The 15,479-nt window shown below is 43.1% G+C and overlaps 1 protein-coding gene and 2 non-coding genes across 5 annotated transcripts in view; all 3 read right to left on the bottom strand.

The window, feature by feature from the left end:
- Nucleotides 1-527: 527 nt before the first annotated feature.
- Nucleotides 528-15,479, bottom strand: part of LOC132795512 (tyrosine-protein phosphatase 10D) — a 66,823-nt gene continuing 51,871 nt past the window's right edge. Inside the window, exons 3-14 of one of the 3 annotated variants that reach the window (XM_060806260.1) lie at nucleotides 12,498-12,747; nucleotides 10,457-10,738; nucleotides 10,225-10,272; nucleotides 8,612-9,284; nucleotides 7,711-8,135; nucleotides 7,214-7,645; nucleotides 4,934-6,331; nucleotides 4,804-4,821; nucleotides 4,000-4,682; nucleotides 2,916-3,174; nucleotides 2,727-2,855; nucleotides 528-870 (exon numbers count right to left, since the gene is read on the bottom strand). In XM_060806260.1, the coding sequence (XP_060662243.1) occupies nucleotides 839-870; nucleotides 2,727-2,855; nucleotides 2,916-3,174; nucleotides 4,000-4,682; nucleotides 4,804-4,821; nucleotides 4,934-6,331; nucleotides 7,214-7,645; nucleotides 7,711-8,135; nucleotides 8,612-9,284; nucleotides 10,225-10,272; nucleotides 10,457-10,738; nucleotides 12,498-12,747 (4,629 nt within the window). In that variant the 3' untranslated portion in view covers nucleotides 528-838. Of the gene's footprint in view, nucleotides 871-2,038; nucleotides 2,464-2,726; nucleotides 2,856-2,915; nucleotides 3,175-3,999; nucleotides 4,683-4,803; nucleotides 4,822-4,933; nucleotides 6,332-7,213; nucleotides 7,646-7,710; nucleotides 8,136-8,611; nucleotides 9,285-10,224; nucleotides 10,273-10,456; nucleotides 10,739-12,497; nucleotides 12,748-15,479 lie in introns of those variants that run through there. The other 2 variants (XM_060806259.1, XM_060806261.1) reach the window with 2 other exon arrangements.
- Trnag-gcc (transfer RNA glycine (anticodon GCC)) lies at nucleotides 10,797-10,867 on the bottom strand. The gene has a single exon. It is a non-coding gene; the product is annotated as a tRNA-Gly (tRNA).
- Nucleotides 11,385-11,455, bottom strand: Trnag-gcc (transfer RNA glycine (anticodon GCC)). Its single transcript has one exon. It is a non-coding gene; the product is annotated as a tRNA-Gly (tRNA).

Raw genomic sequence — 15,479 nt, 5'->3', positions numbered from 1 at the left:
TATATAACATTACAAAAAATTGTGGCTAGCAATAAAAATATGTTTAGGTTGACAATCAGTTATATAATATCGGTAGTATCAGTATTTTAGCAGCGATTACAAATTACAAATACAAATACGGATAGTACAAATTACAAATACAAATACAGGATTGGATCTTTTTAGTAGATATTCTAATTTTATACCCTTTAGCGCACCTTGACGGAGAGCGAGCAATGCGTGACTTTATTATACCGTGGAACTTATTGATTTGCAGATATCTTTAAAATCGGAATTGGAATATGTACTATATGTTTGCTTTATCGGACATATTTTTGCTTGAAAAACTTCTTTATATCTGATTATAACAAATTTAAGCTTGGCTAGGGAGGGAATTATTTAAAGTGAGGTTATGAAATGTTTATTTTTAAATAAATACAATCATTTTATAAAAGTTTTTCTTATGTAAGATAATCTGTGTAAGATTTAGAAGTTGTAAGCACTCTCTGTAAGGGCATTAAAACTTCGGCTAGCCGCAGTTGAGTTCGTCATTATTTTTCTGTTTTTTTTTCGAAATATTTTAGATTTTTCTTTTTCTGAGATGTATGTATAAAAGTTGAATTATTGCGCATCCAATCCAATGTTTTTTTGAGTGGGTTTCGTATAGTACGTTGTACGATATACGATATATATGGTGTACGATATATGTATATATATGATGTATCAAGTATAATATCAAGCGTTGCTTTTCGAATTACTTAAGTAAATTAAATTTTATGTAGTGTTTTTCCTTTTGTTTTCTGATGCTGCGGAGGGTAGGCAAAGTTGGGGGCAGGGTATGAGGAAGAAACATCGTCATTTACATGCCCGATTCCGCGATGCCCTCGTCATCTGTAAAAATGGAAAAAAACAAATTAGATATTGGATCATTTTGATTAGAACAAAACAAAAAACATGCTACAAAAAAAAGTATATAAAAAAGTTTATAGTAAATTAAAAAAAAAGCGGCAACAAGTTGCATGCGGCATACAAAAGCAAAAGACAGAGAGATACACAGATAGAGAGAGAGACAGAGAGAGTGAGAGAGAGAGAGAGATAACATACAAAAATAAAGAAAGAGAGAGAGAGAGAGAGAGGGAGAGCAAGTATGAGAAGATTACAAACCCATGAAGGGATTGGCATAGATGATGCCACCACCTCCACCACCGCCACCGCCACCTCCTCCACCGCCTCCTGCGTTGCCTGTTTCACCCACAGTAACAGCATTATGCTGAGCATTAGATGGCACATTAGCTGCCGCATTAGCCGACTGATGTTTGCTCGATAGCTTGGTGTAATTATCCCCATCACCGATGAGCGTGGCAATGTCATCGTCATCGCCATTTCGCGTCGTATTGCAACTGCTGCCTAAGAGTTGATCGTAGCAACTGACATCGGTGCTAATCACATCCACCTCGATGTCATCGTCATCCTTCTCCAAACTGTTCCGATTGCTGCCACCCAACGAACTGTGCAGAGCATGGGAATCCTCATAGCTGCCGCCTCCGCTGTCATCGTTGGCATTATTCGACTTGGCATCGATGTGCGTCTCGAACTCGTCGTGCAAATAAAGATCTTCCTCTTCGATTTCCTCTTCTTCTTCTATTTCCTCCTCGAGCTCCTCCTCGAGCTGCAGTTCGACGCCCTCTTCACCCGCCTCAACACCGAGCTCCACTTCGCTGAGCAGCGAGCGACGACGACGAAAGACATCATCTTCCATCGGAGGTGCAACTGTGTTCGTTGCCACAGCTGGGGGCAATATCATGACATCCTCCTCGGCGAAACTGAGACGCACATTCGCCCGACTCGCTCGTTGGCTACCGGCACCGGAATTTCCACCGGAATTCGCAGCGGAGGAATTCGCTGCAGCTGCTGTTGTGATGAGCTCATGGCTCAGACTGTTTTTGATGTCACATGAGCTGGCGCTAAATGTGATCAGTTGGGATTTGCGACGATGCTGCAATGTTGTGTAGCCCCCATTGGGGGCAATGACTTGATTGGGCTCCTTCTTCACATCGATATCGATGCTGCTGCCCTCCTTGCAGATCATTGAGCTGGGCTTGTTGTCAACCAGAACAATAACCACCGAATTGTTGTTATCACTCTGATTGACAACCGAATGTCATCTGTCCTGTGACGTCTGATCCTGTCCGCCACCTCCCGTCGATCCCGCCGAGGTGTTATTATTGCCCACCACACCGAACGAACTCATCGAATTCGAGGCCAACTGCAGTCCCAAGCCATTCGTTGCCCCAAAGCTTGTCATGTGAGCACTAAAGCTGCTCGTTAGCGGCTGTTGATCGTCGTGGAGTATGGCGGCGTTCTCATCGTCGATCGCCTCGGCTTCGTCCGGTTGCAGCAGCAGCTGCTGATGTAGATGATGTTGATGATGTTCCTCAATGGTCGCCACAATGGCGCCTTGTTGCTGCATTTGACCATCGCCGCCTACTCATTTTCATTTTTTTTTGTTTTGTTTGATGATGCGTGTGCAATGTATTTTGTGTTAGCAGAAATTTGTTTGTTAGAAGAGAGAGAGAGAGAGAGAGAGAACCCGTCACCAAATTGTGGATTTTTCTTTTAATTGTTTTAGGAATTTCAGGTTAGGATTAGTCGCTTTACCAAAAACCAAAGCGGGCCCAGCACCGGGCAACATAATTTTTTGTGTAGGGAATAGGGAACAAGGGAAGGAATGAAATTTGGGTACATACCTTCGAAGCCCTCGTTGTCTTCCATGACACGGGCGGGTCCCACGATGTTCTCCTTGCCCTCGAGCACCGCCAGCAGGCACTGATGTATGCAGATATACTGCTGCTCGGTTTGCACCATCCAAACGCGCTCTGCAATGCAATGAAGGGAAAATTAATGTTCTGTATTCAGACCCCCAATTTTGAACCGACCTTTGCGCATGGCATAAACGATGCCAAAGATGTCCACGTAGTCGGACGTATTGATCTGCTGCAGTATGCGATCGAGGGTGATGAAGGTGCCCGATCTGCCAACGCCAGCGCTGCAGTGCACCAGTATCGGACGCTGCTCGGCACCGATGCGATCTCGGAAGGCGCGCACAAATCGCACCAGCGTCTGCGGCGGATTTGGCACTCCAAAGTCCGGCCAGGTGATGAAGTGGAAGTGTCGCAGGATGCGCTGTTCACTGCCCTGTGGGCGAGAAGAGAACAAAGGGGAAAAAAGGTTGAATTTTAATTGATAAACAGGTGTTGAAGTGTTGATTAAACTTGGACAGATCCATTGGGAAATACGAGGAGAGCTTCTAAGGGAAGACAGAGTTCCTCTTCTGTAAAGACTGGGAAGCTTTATTGGAAAATACGAGGAACATTTTTAAGGGATACAGATAAATAATCAATAAAGATACGAGGAAAACTTCAAAGGGAGATAGAATTTCTCCTCAATAAAGATTGAATAGATCAATTGGGAAATACGAGGAAAACTTCTAAGGGCGACAGAATTCCTATTCAACAAAGAAGAATGGAAATATACTAAGTGGACAAAGAATACAACGGATATGAGAGCACATAAAATCAAGGAAAATTTAATAGAATCATAAAAATTGAAGATGGGGATAAAACAAAGATGCCCACAGGATAGGGGAAAAGATCAATTGGTAATCATTAGGAATGCTCCTTAAACAAAGAGAAGAATTTACATGAATAGCTTCATTCATTGAGAATAAAACGAAAAATCGATAAATAAGACATTGACAAGGAACATATGGATTTCAAAACTTAGCGGAGTGAATAGGATTCAATGCCTTCAATAGGAATTGCAGTCGAAAAGCCTGCATGAGGAAAGTATTAGGATAAGGAATATATGGAATTAACAACTTTAAGAAGTGAATAGCATAAATTCCTCGAATAGGAATTGGAATAGCCTGCATAAGGAAGTCAAAAATGAGGCGCGCATGGCAGGAAGGGAAAGGAAAGGAAAGCGAGCAGGACGGACTTGGGAAGTAGAAGAAGAACTTACCCGACACAACATGAACTCTGTCATCACCCAGTCGGCGTAATGACTGTCGTTGAGTATCTGCACCTTGATGTCTCCATAGAAGACGGGCACCGTATCGTTGGGCCAATACTGATCGCACTTCTCGCGTCCCTTCTCGAAGCAGCGCGTCAGCATGACAATGGCACGCGAGTTGCTCTCCCAGCACATGCGCCAGAAGTCGTCGCGTGTGGAGTGCAAAGGTCCCTGGGTGACAATGAATTCGCGCGGCGAATTATGGCCGGGCACATAGTTGGCATTGATGTAATCAGAGCCCTCGTCATCATCAACCGGTTGCAGTTTAAAGCGCGAATGATCATAGGGGAGAATGTTGGTGAAACGATTCTTCGGACGATTGCAGGGTAGATCGGCGAATGTGCAAGGTTGATCCCGACCCACATGCTTAAGTTCCTCGAACTCCTCGCTGAAGCGAAAGTCCGAATCGGCGGACATTAGGCGATAATGTTCGGCAAAGTTCTTGATCAAAATGGGGCGATTCTGTTCGATGACACTGTCGGGCAGTGACATATTGTCGTTGGCACGCGAATCCTTCGTTGTCTTGCGGCAATTGTTGCGTCGACGCTTGTAGAACATCAGTGTGACCAGCAGCACCAAGATGATGGTCAACGGCACCGTGATGGCCACAATCAGCGACGTGTTGTCTTGATCTAGTTCGTTCGGGGGGGGAATAAAAGCAAAAGCGAAAGAGAGTTAATTAGTTAAATGCAAGGAACAGCAGCAGCAGGTTTTTGTTTTTGTTGATGATGAAAACGCAATAAGGTGTCTTACCCGGTGAGCTCAGCAGTTCTATTATGAACATGCAAAAAAGGCAAGACATACGATAAGGGGTTAAAGTGGATAAGGGTTGTTAAATGATTAGGTGCGGGGGCGGGCGTAAGGTTTGCCAATTTAAACATACCTGTCTGTATGGGGAAACTGTAAGCGGTGTCCGTAAACTTGTCGGGACCGGTGAAAGCGCGCACTTTCACCCGATATGTGGTGCCCGATTTGAGCGGACCATTGCAATAGCCCAGCTTGTGATTGTCACAGTTCTCGGTGCCGATGGTAAAGTCTTCGACCGAACGATTCTCGAATGGATAATATGGATCGATGGCCTGATACGGCAACCAAACGCTATACGATTGCACATCCAGCCAGCTGGGCATCTCCAATCCGGACGCGTTCTTAGCATCATCCTCGGCCACAATGATCGTGTACATGCGCACCTGACCATTCTGATCGGAGAAGTAGTTCTTGCGGAAGCGGATCTGTATGGTTGACGAGCTGCGATACACCTCAGTCGGTACCACCTGAGTGGCTGGTCGAGGTGGCGCCAATATCGGCATCGTTTGCTTGTACTCACGCTCCGGTCCATAGCCAATGGCAGTCTTCGCTTGTATCTTGAACACATACGTCTCGCCCGGCTTGAGGTTCTTAATCACACCGAACGACTCCTCGGAATCAAAGTCTTGAGCGCCCGCATCGCTGGCGTTATTCACATTGCTGTAGGCTATGGAGAATTGCCTTATGACGCCGTTCGCCTCGCTCGATGGCAACGACCACTCAAAGTTAATCTCACTCGGTTGCACGTCCATGGGATGGAAGCGTTCCACGCGTCCCGGCACCGCCTCGTTGGTCGTAAAGCTCGCCGAGAGCGGTGCACTGCTGCGCAGCACCGATGACTCGGTGCCGGAGCGCACCACAACGGTGAAGGTGTAATTGCGATGGGGTCGCAGCTCGTTGATTGTGATCTCGTTGCGTGTGGTCATGTTCTGGGCCAGGAGGTTATCGGCCGTCAGATAGGCAATGTCAAAGTCATTGTACTCGCCCTTGGGCAGATCCCAACGCAACGAGATTTCCGTATCCGTAATATTTGTCGCATGCAGTTGTGTAATCGGTTCGGGATATAGACGATCCTGTCGTTGAATGGGCAAACTGGCGACGCCACCGCTCACCGTCCACACGGTGATGTTGTACAGACGTCCCGGGACCAAGCCGGTGAATGTAACCTTGCGATCGGTGTCATTGGCCAGCTTCTCCTTGTCCTTGATCTCGGCATCGCCCAGCGAGAAGCGATAGATGTCGAACTTCGATGACGACTGGGGCGTCGGTGTATAGCTCAGTGTGATTGTATCCCGTTCGTCCTCCTTCTCGCCATTGGCCACCACCACATCGGATTGTATGAGTGGCATGGTGCGGGGATAAAGGCTTGTAATGCCTGAAAGTATGCCGTAGGATGTCGTCTGAATGTCGAACTTGTACTGCAGTCCGGGCATCAGGTCGCCAATGAGAACACGCACCGTCGACAGATCGTCCGCTGCAAGAAAACGGGTAACAAAAAGTCGTTTATAAGTTAAGGGTTTATTTGATATGACAAATTTTGGGCAATGATGTTCCTGTGTTTAAGAATTTCGGTTTTCAAACGCCTTGCTATTGATTTGAGGGGTTATATTTGATTGTGGAACTTGGTTTCTATTTGTGTGGCTTTCTTACTGAGTCCGTACCTTTCTGGGTTACTACAGAGCACTCAATAGCTTTCACAATTTGTTAATGGTCTGTTTGTTATGCATTCCTAAGCCCTATACCATTTCAGGTATTTTTCTTTCAGTTCCTTCTTTTTTCGGAAGCTTAGAATCCATCCTTTTGCGATTCTTCTCACACATTTCTAATTAGATTAGACCTGCTCGTCAGGAGCCAACAGTCTGCTTTCTACTTTCGATTACTTCTTTGTTTTTTGCTTTAGGGATACTTTCGAAATGTTTCTGCTTTCATCCAAAACTATGAGTCAATCCTTTTGTTGTTCTTCTCACACATTTCTACTTAGATTAGACCAGCTTGACCGTAGCATTCAACAGTCGTCTTTCTATCATGGTTTCTCATTCTCGGATTTTTATAAGTTGTTGTTTGTTTTTGCCTTAGGGAAACTTCCGAAATGGTCATATTTCTGCTGAAGCTTAGAATCGATACTTTCGCTGTTCCTCTTGAATATATCCACTTAGTTTAGATGGTCTCGACGGGAGTATTCAACAGCTTACTGTTTTTCATGCATTCTCATTCTATTGTTTCCGTTTTTGTCTTAGGTATATCTCCAAAATGTTCCTGCTTTCTCCTGATGTTTAGAATCGATTCTGTCGTTGTTCTTCACACACATTTCTACTTATTTTAGATCTAGTCCAGAGGACTCCTCTGACGTACTTACCCGACTTGTTTTCCGAAACGTTTTTGGTCTGTGCACGACTGGGATTGTCGCTGGGCCACCACTTGAGGATGTAGGACTCGACGCGACCCTCGGGTTTGGGCCACTCCAGCGTAATGTTGCGCGAGTCAACCAGCTGAATAATGTTCGAGACGGGATTTGGCGGCACTGTGGTGTTGACCTCCTGGGGATTAGGACTTTCGACGCCAAAGCTGACGGTGTTCACTTGAATGGTGTATTTCTCGCCCTTGGTCATGTCTGTGATGTCGGCTTCGGTGGAGCGTACGCTAGGCAAACGCACCCACTGCTGTTCACTGTCGGTGCGATAGCGTATGGAATATTCGGTGAACTCGCCACTTTCCGGCGGTGACCAATGCACAAGCACCGAATTGCTGCGCACTGTTTCAATCGTCATGTTGCGTGGTGGATTGGGAACTAAACAAAGGGGAATTTGAAAAATTGAGTTGCGGAAATAAATGTTGCATATATTGTGTACTCACAGACTGCTTGGAAGTAAGCGTGTGGTTCGCTTCGCAGCTCGTGACTAACGGCAAAGACCTTGAGCTCGTACCCAGCGCCTGGTTGCAGATTCTTGATAACTAAACGCGACTCCTTGGTGATGAGGGTGCGCACCTCGCTTGTTCCGTTGCGGGAATACAAAACTTCGTATTGTTCCTGCTTGGAGTTGACATCGCTCTTCCAGCTTATGTTGAGGCCCTGACGTATGCTCTTCAGATCCTCAATGATCGGCGATGAGGGACGCGTGACCACAAAAATGCTCGTCTCGTTCGATTCCATTGTCTTGGAGACAGCCTGCACGGAGAGCGAGTAATTTCTGCCTGGCAGCAGGCTCTCGAGTGTGAAACGAGTGCGACCTGTGGTCAGAGTGCTGGTGTCGCCATTAAACGTCTCCAGCTCGTGGTAGCTAAGCGTAAAGAAAGTTTAATTTAGGTTAAATCTGATAGAGGAATTGAAGTCACTTCCAAAAGCGACAATCACAGGAATTGGACAGGGAGCTTAATTTTGATTAATTCCGACAGAGGCAACTTCAGGAATTGAATAGGGAATTTAATTTAGATGAATTCCGAAAAATAACTAGATAGGGAAGTTAATTTTAATTAGTTGCGGAAGAGGTAGCCTCAGGAATTCGTCAGGAATTTTATTTATATGAATTCCGTAAGAGTAACTAGACAGGAAACTTAATTTTGATTAGTTTCGAAAGAGATAACCTCAGGAATTCGACAGGGAGTTTAACTTCGGTTAGTTCCGGAAGAGGTAACTTCAGGAATTCGACAGGAAGTTTCATTTTGATCAGTAATCGAAGAGGAAACTCCAGGAATTTGGCAGGAAGTTTAAATTCGATCACATGAATCTCTCAGGACTCTGTCAATCCGTACTTACACAATGCGATACTCATCCTGCGTGCTTGCCGCATCTGCCTCCCAGGTGATGATCATTGTGTTGGTCTTGTCATCGTTGAAGCTACGCAAATTGCGCACCGGCAGCGGTCGCAATGTCACATCGCCCGTGGCGGGCCACGAGGTTACTTTGCCGGAGACGGTCTTTACAATAACATTGAACGTCTTGCCCGGCTCGGCAATGTCACGGAAATCAAAGTAGGCAATCGGTTCATTGCTACGGGCCACTGTCGACTGTCGTCGCGTTGTGGCCACCGACACTTGATACTTGTCAAACTCGGAGATGCCTTTGGGCGCCTCCCACAGCACCCGAAACGAATTGGATGTGATGAAATCTTTATCGAATGTCACATTTAACGGTCGCAACGGCACCGTGCGATATTGTGCCGTTGTTGGCAGTGAAATCTCATCCTCAGACATCGTTTGCACCGATATGTTGTACGCCCGACCGGGCACAAGACCCTTGAAGGCCGCCTGCGCCGGACCGGGAGGTTCGCCCTCCTTCTCCACATACAGCACACTGTCGTTGGCATCGGGCGGCTCAATCGAGACCTTGTAGTGTGTGTAGATGCCCGCTGGATAAGGCGGTTGCCACAGCACCAGCAGCGTTGTCTCGTTCCTGAACCACACAATGAATTTGCCAGGTGTGTTGGGTTCTAAGAGAGAGAGAGAGAGAGAGAGTAAGTACAGGATTAAAATAAAGGGAATGTTCCTTTAGCAGGTTGCGTATACGACCCATTGTACCATGCATATGCTAACATACAACTATGTTGCGTTGACTGATGTGCAAGCAAACAAAAGTATTTTTTGTGCAGTTTCACAGTGGTTACAAAATTCAACAATGAATTCAAATTTGTTAGGTTCGGTTTATTACGAAAATGTAAGTAGTTAAATAAAGCTATTAGTTGTGATTAGTTCAAATAAATAGCTACGTTTGACAATAGACGGATTAGTTATGTAGTTTGACCCAGTCAAAGCGGGAACACATTAAGTTTATAAAAGTTTGTTGAGTTCTTCTACAACGTTTACCTAACCCTACTTTTGGGTTTTTACCTTTCATTTATTATGGTTAATGTCAGCCGCAGCCAACTTAATAGGCTTATGAAACAGTATTGCCAAATAGTCATATTGCATAGAGTTGTCGCGTCAGCATAAAAATCCATGCAATTCATGGCTTAAATGTTCAACTGTGCAGCTGGGATATAAGGATATTTGTGTGTGTAATCGCACTTTGTTGTGGTGGCAAATGCAAATAGCGTGCACAATGTGGGTTGAGGTTAAGGCCGATGGAGCCAGGGAAGAGGAAGAGTGAGAGGGAGCGACTGTGGTTGGAGAAAGTGCCAAAATGGTTGCTGTGCAATTTCTTTCTTTTTTAGCTTTACTTTTTTTTTGGCTGGTGAAATAAATTTGGCGCATTGCCAGCGGTCAGTTTTGGTTGGCTTGGCTTGGGGTCAGGGTTGCACACCAGTCAGGGGTGGCAGGTATAGTATAGTAATTTAAATAGAAAAACCAAAAACAAAATACAAACAACGACGAGCAAATTGTGCGGCATGCAATTTTTGTAGACGAGCCGAAAATTTCATGGGATTACATTACCTCTCAAAATTTTAATATCCAGCAATTCTTTATGCCGCGTCCTTCGACCTTTTTATTTTAAATTTTTATTTATTTTTTTTTAGTTACAATTACAAGAGATGCACACAAGAGAGTTAAGAGTGTGTAAAGAACAGAGAATAATATGGTTGTTGTTGTTGTTATAGTTATTAATATTTTCCGACACCAGAAAACAGAGAATGGAAGAATATAATTCAATATACAATCTACTCACTTGTGGTAAAGTTTCGACTCGTATAGGCGACAGACTCTTTGCCATCGTAGATGGTATAGGCCTGCACTTGATAGGTAGCGCCCGGTGTCAGCTCCTTGACGCTGTGCTGGAATGTATTATCGTTGACTTGGAAGGTGCGATTGTAGCTGCTCGATGCCTCCGAGAGGCCAAGCACCTTGATTTTGAAGGCCGTATAGCTGCCCTGTGTGGGCGGTGACCACAATACGATTGCATTTTTGCCGCTGCGCACCTGCACCGACAGATTCGATGGCGGATCGGGTGCTGAAAAGTTAAAAAAAATCGTAAATTAATAAAAAAATAATCCAAAAAAAGTTGATTTTGCATCGGCCGGGAATCGAACCCGGGCCGCCCGCGTGGCAGGCGAGCATTCTACCACTGAACCACCGATGCTTGATGCAAGCTCGCAGCTTAAAAGCTTTCACATTATCAATGCTGTTTTGTGTCTCTCCCGCACTTTCAGTCTGTCACTCTAGCCATGTCTGTCTAACTCTGTGTGTGTGTGTGTGTGTGTGTTTATTTTTAGCTAAGCGCCATAGTTGAGTGCTCGCTCACTCGTCTCGTCTCTTTCTTGTAGTTGTTGTTTCTGCTGCTGCTGCTGAGGCGCAGCGTGTTTTTGCTTTTGTTTTTGCATTTAATCGTGCGATCTGCTTGCGTAGCAATCTTTCACTTTCTACTTTTGACAGCAATGAAAACAAATTTAACGACACAACGGCACAAAAACAAGTGTGCGTGCGTGAGTGAGATAACACTAGGCAAGATATAATAATATAACTCATAAATATATGAGTTTAAAGTTTTCTTTTACGCATTGGTCAACGGCAAGTGGGTGCTACGAAGATTTGTTGACCTCAGTTACGTCGAACTAAGTTGTTTTTTTTGTGGGAAAGTAATTCAAAAAAGTGGTTTTTGCATCGGCCGGGAATCGAACCCGGGCCGCCCGCGTGGCAGGCGAGCATTCTACCACTGAACCACCGATGCTTCGTGATTTTGCTAACGCACGAAAGCTTCACTAATTTTGCCTCTATTGACATCTATTTTTTGACCGCAAGATAGTAACTATATTTATTTATCTGTCTAAGATCTTTTTCAAATTTTGTGAAATGAAAAGGTGAAGCTTTGTGAAGTTCATTTGTTTAGCAAAGTTGTTGAGAAAAAAATTTCTGCATTGAGATTGAAAGGTATTTTAAAGAAATTCAATGAAGTCGTTCTGCAATTGAAAATTCTAAAATTCTCTCTTTATTCTTTACAAGTTTTCCTTGAAGCTACCTAGACAATTTCAATTCTATATATCGACGTGTCTCCGTCTTTTTGTGTGTCCGCCCTGTTGAACCCTTCAATCTCAAAGACTAGAAGAGTTCTTGGCATCAAAAGTGGTTTGTACTTTCAGGACTTTTATAAATTTAACCAAGACATTTTAAATGTAAGTATTAGATAATTTTGAATCCATATATAGAGGTATTTACGTGAGTATTAGACAATTTCAAAACCATATAAAGACTTATTTGCGTCTTTCTGTCTGCCCGCCCTTTTGAACACTTTAATCCATAAGACTCGATGCGGTATTAACATGAAAAGTGGTTTATTCTTCCATGGCTTTCATATAATAATTTAAATCGCCACAATTTAGAAGAGTTATTGATATCAAAAGTGTATTTTACTTTCAGGGCTTTTATAAATTTACCCAAGACATTGTAAATGTAAGTATTAGACAATTTTAAATCCATAAAATCGATGTTTCTTCGTCTTTCTGTATGTACGCCCTCTTTAAACTCAAAGACTAGAAGAGTTCTAGGCAGCAAGAGTGGTTTTTACTTTAAAAAATTTACCCAAGACAGAGTAAATGTAAGTATTAGACAATTTTAAATATATGTATAGACTTTCTGTCTGTCCGTCCTCTTAGACTCTTTAAACTCAAAGACTAGAAGAGTTATTGGCATCAAAAATGGTTTTTTACTTTCATGTCCTTAATAGATTATTCTAAATTGAGACTGGAAATGATTCCTTGCAATATTCAATTTACCTGTTGTTATGGTTACCGTCCAGGTGAGCCAATCGTGATGCGTGAAATTGGTGTAGTACAGCCAGAAGTTGTATTTGGTGCCGGGCAAGGCGTTGGAGAATTGGATCTCGTCACCAATGTCCCGCGAGGCAATCGTTGTGTTTGGCTCCGGTGAGCCCGAGGGCGGGCTATAGTCCAGTCTATAGGAGGCGCCATCGTCTAGTCCCGGATTGTTCGGTATGCTAATGGCTAGATCTGCGCCAAGAGCGTGCTAAAAGAAAAGAAGCGGATAAAACAATGTGAATATATAGTTGGGACATTTATTTCGCAGTGTTGTGGAGTTAAAGTTGAAAAGGGAAGAAAAGGCTGCAAAAAGTGCAATGACATTCACAATAAGCCGGCAAAAGTAACAAGCTGACAATAAAATGGCGCACGGCGCCTGATGACTGATGACGAGTTGATGTTGGGTCCTTGTTGTCCTTGCTGTCCTTGCCTGGTGGTGGCAGACGCCAAATATTAACACCGCAAACAATGATGCTGCTCGCTGCTCGCGACGTCGCGAATGAAAATCATAAAGAGGAAGCTGCAACACATAATGAATGCAAAAAGCACGACTGGGGAAAGGGGAATGGAGAGGGTGAAGGGGGGAGTTGGCGCCACCCGTTTAATGGATTAAAAGAGCCGGCAAGTTGTGCACACAAATTATGCACTATTGAAATGTTTGTAGTGTTGCAAAGTGCGCAAAGAGTGTGGCATTAGTTGTTTGCTTTAATGCACTGCGCTGGGCACGCCCTTGCTCTCAATGCTCCGACCTCGACTCCGTCTCCGACTCCGACTCCAGCCTGTCTGGCTCTTAAGAACTTTCGTCCGTCTCTCAGACTTGTGAAATTCGAGACTTGCATTGTAACTTCAAAATGTCGGCGCTAGCAGTGTTGTAAAGAGTTCAAAAGAACCGTTTACAATTTATGTACTGTATATTTATTTATTAAGCTTTTTTGATTTCTAATTAAGGTGTGCAAAATTGTTACTTGTCAAATTATAGCAAATTCAGTTAATTACAGCGTTGTTTAATTGATCATAAATCGCTGTCGCATCATTAAGTCCAATCCCCTTAATTTGACACTGCAGCAAATTGTTTTCACTACGCTTTCAACTAAAATCAATAGTGTGGTTTTATTTTGTTGCGCGAATTCGGCAAAATTTTACGTTAATTGTCAACCATTTGCGCGCAGCTAACAATAATTTATGGCAAATTGCTTTTTTCTTCTTTCAAAAAAAAACGAATAACACGAAAAACGCTCCGAATTTCATTTGTTCAATTGAATTATTTGGCTGCGAGGACTGCAATTTAATCAAATCAACAAGGCAGCGGACAGATGGACAGACGGACGGACGGACAGACGGACGCATGAACCGTTGCTCTGTGGGCGGGTCGCAAAATGGCGGCGCGCAGTCAAAAAGCACGCGCTCAAATGATTGATGAGTAGCGCGAAAAAAGCGTAAAATGTAAATAAAATTACATGCGGCAACGTTTATGCGTTCAGTGTGCAGTTCATGAACTGAGAGAAACGTTTTTATGCCCAAAACAGTTTAGAAAACCATTTGTTGATTATTTTATTATTAATCATTTGAAATGTGTAATTTTTATTTTTTTTAATTTTTTTTTTTTTTAGAAATTCGCATAGGTGAGTTTTTAATTATTGAAAACAAAAGTAAACATTCTCGGTTTAAATTATTTGAATCTCTCTTTTAGTTTGCCCAATATAGTGATTTCAAATATGTGCTACCAAAATATAGTTTATCTTGATATGCGCGTACGCATAAACGTGCTGCCTGCACTTCATATTGAGAGTCAAGAGCGGAGAGCACGAACATAGAGAGTCATAAAACTTGTCACTCTCCAGTTAAGTGCAGAATGATGGCAGCATAAATTAGAAACCCAAGCTACATTTTAAAATTTACATCATCTACTGTTATTATGGCAATAATATAGGAGCAAAAACGACTAAAAAACAAAGTGGAATGAGCATATCAATTAAGTCAGTCAGTTAATAAGTTAATTATTTGCTTCTCTTTCACATTTCATGCATATGCATTGAAATTGCAAAGCTTTTATACGTTTGCCGCTGTTACTGTTATTGTTACTTTCTCTTTCGCTCAATTAGCTGCTCGCTGTCTGTCATCACATAATCAATTACTTTGTGTGCAATGTTACACTTTTCTACATTTCTGCTTCTATTTGTTGTTTCTACATTTTTCGCAACATTTTTTGTAACAAGTTTTTTTTTTCGTTTCGTTTGTTGTTGTTGTTCAACTGGGCGGCAATTTGAAATGCAATTTATGTTGCGCTTTCGCTTACACACAACTTACACACACACATACACACGTGCATGCCAAACATAAGTAGGTAAAGAAAAAGTAGAAATGAAACACAACGAAACTCGTCGAAACGGCGGCGCCTGAAATGACAAAAACAGCAACACGAAAGAAAGCTGCAGTGGCATGTGCTCGACTAAGAGATACCCGTGATTCATGTTTAGGACAAACAAACATTACTTGTAAAATCATTTTCATTTTACTTTATTTATTTACAGTTTGAATATATATATTCTTAATAATAATGTACTTATTATATATAATTTATGTATATACCCTTTTGTGCTTGGCTTACTTAGGGTATCATAATAGCAATATGGCGGGCTGCTAAGCAAAGTAGAAAAGTGTGTGTGTGTGTGTGAGTGCGCGCCACCTGCTGCCCTCCCTCTTACACTCTCACACACTCGCACAGTCTTGCTTTGGCTGCATTGCATAATTTGTGCGTTTCATTTCTTTGGCTGTTTTTTTTTTTGTTTGTTTCATTTTTCGCTTTTGGGCGAATTACATGATGCTTTGCTTACTGTTGCTGCTGCTGCTTCTGCTCTTAAGACATTCGCTGCTGTGCTTTATGATCATTGGCGAATGCTGATAATCATGATAATTAGCGCACACACATCGTTATGCAAT

Source organism: Drosophila nasuta, chromosome X (assembly GCF_023558535.2).
Source record: "Drosophila nasuta strain 15112-1781.00 chromosome X, ASM2355853v1, whole genome shotgun sequence".
NCBI classification, from domain to species: domain Eukaryota; kingdom Metazoa; phylum Arthropoda; class Insecta; order Diptera; family Drosophilidae; genus Drosophila; species Drosophila nasuta.
The sequence above is the reverse complement of the archived record's forward strand: the minus strand, read 5'-3'. Positions and strand labels throughout refer to the sequence as shown.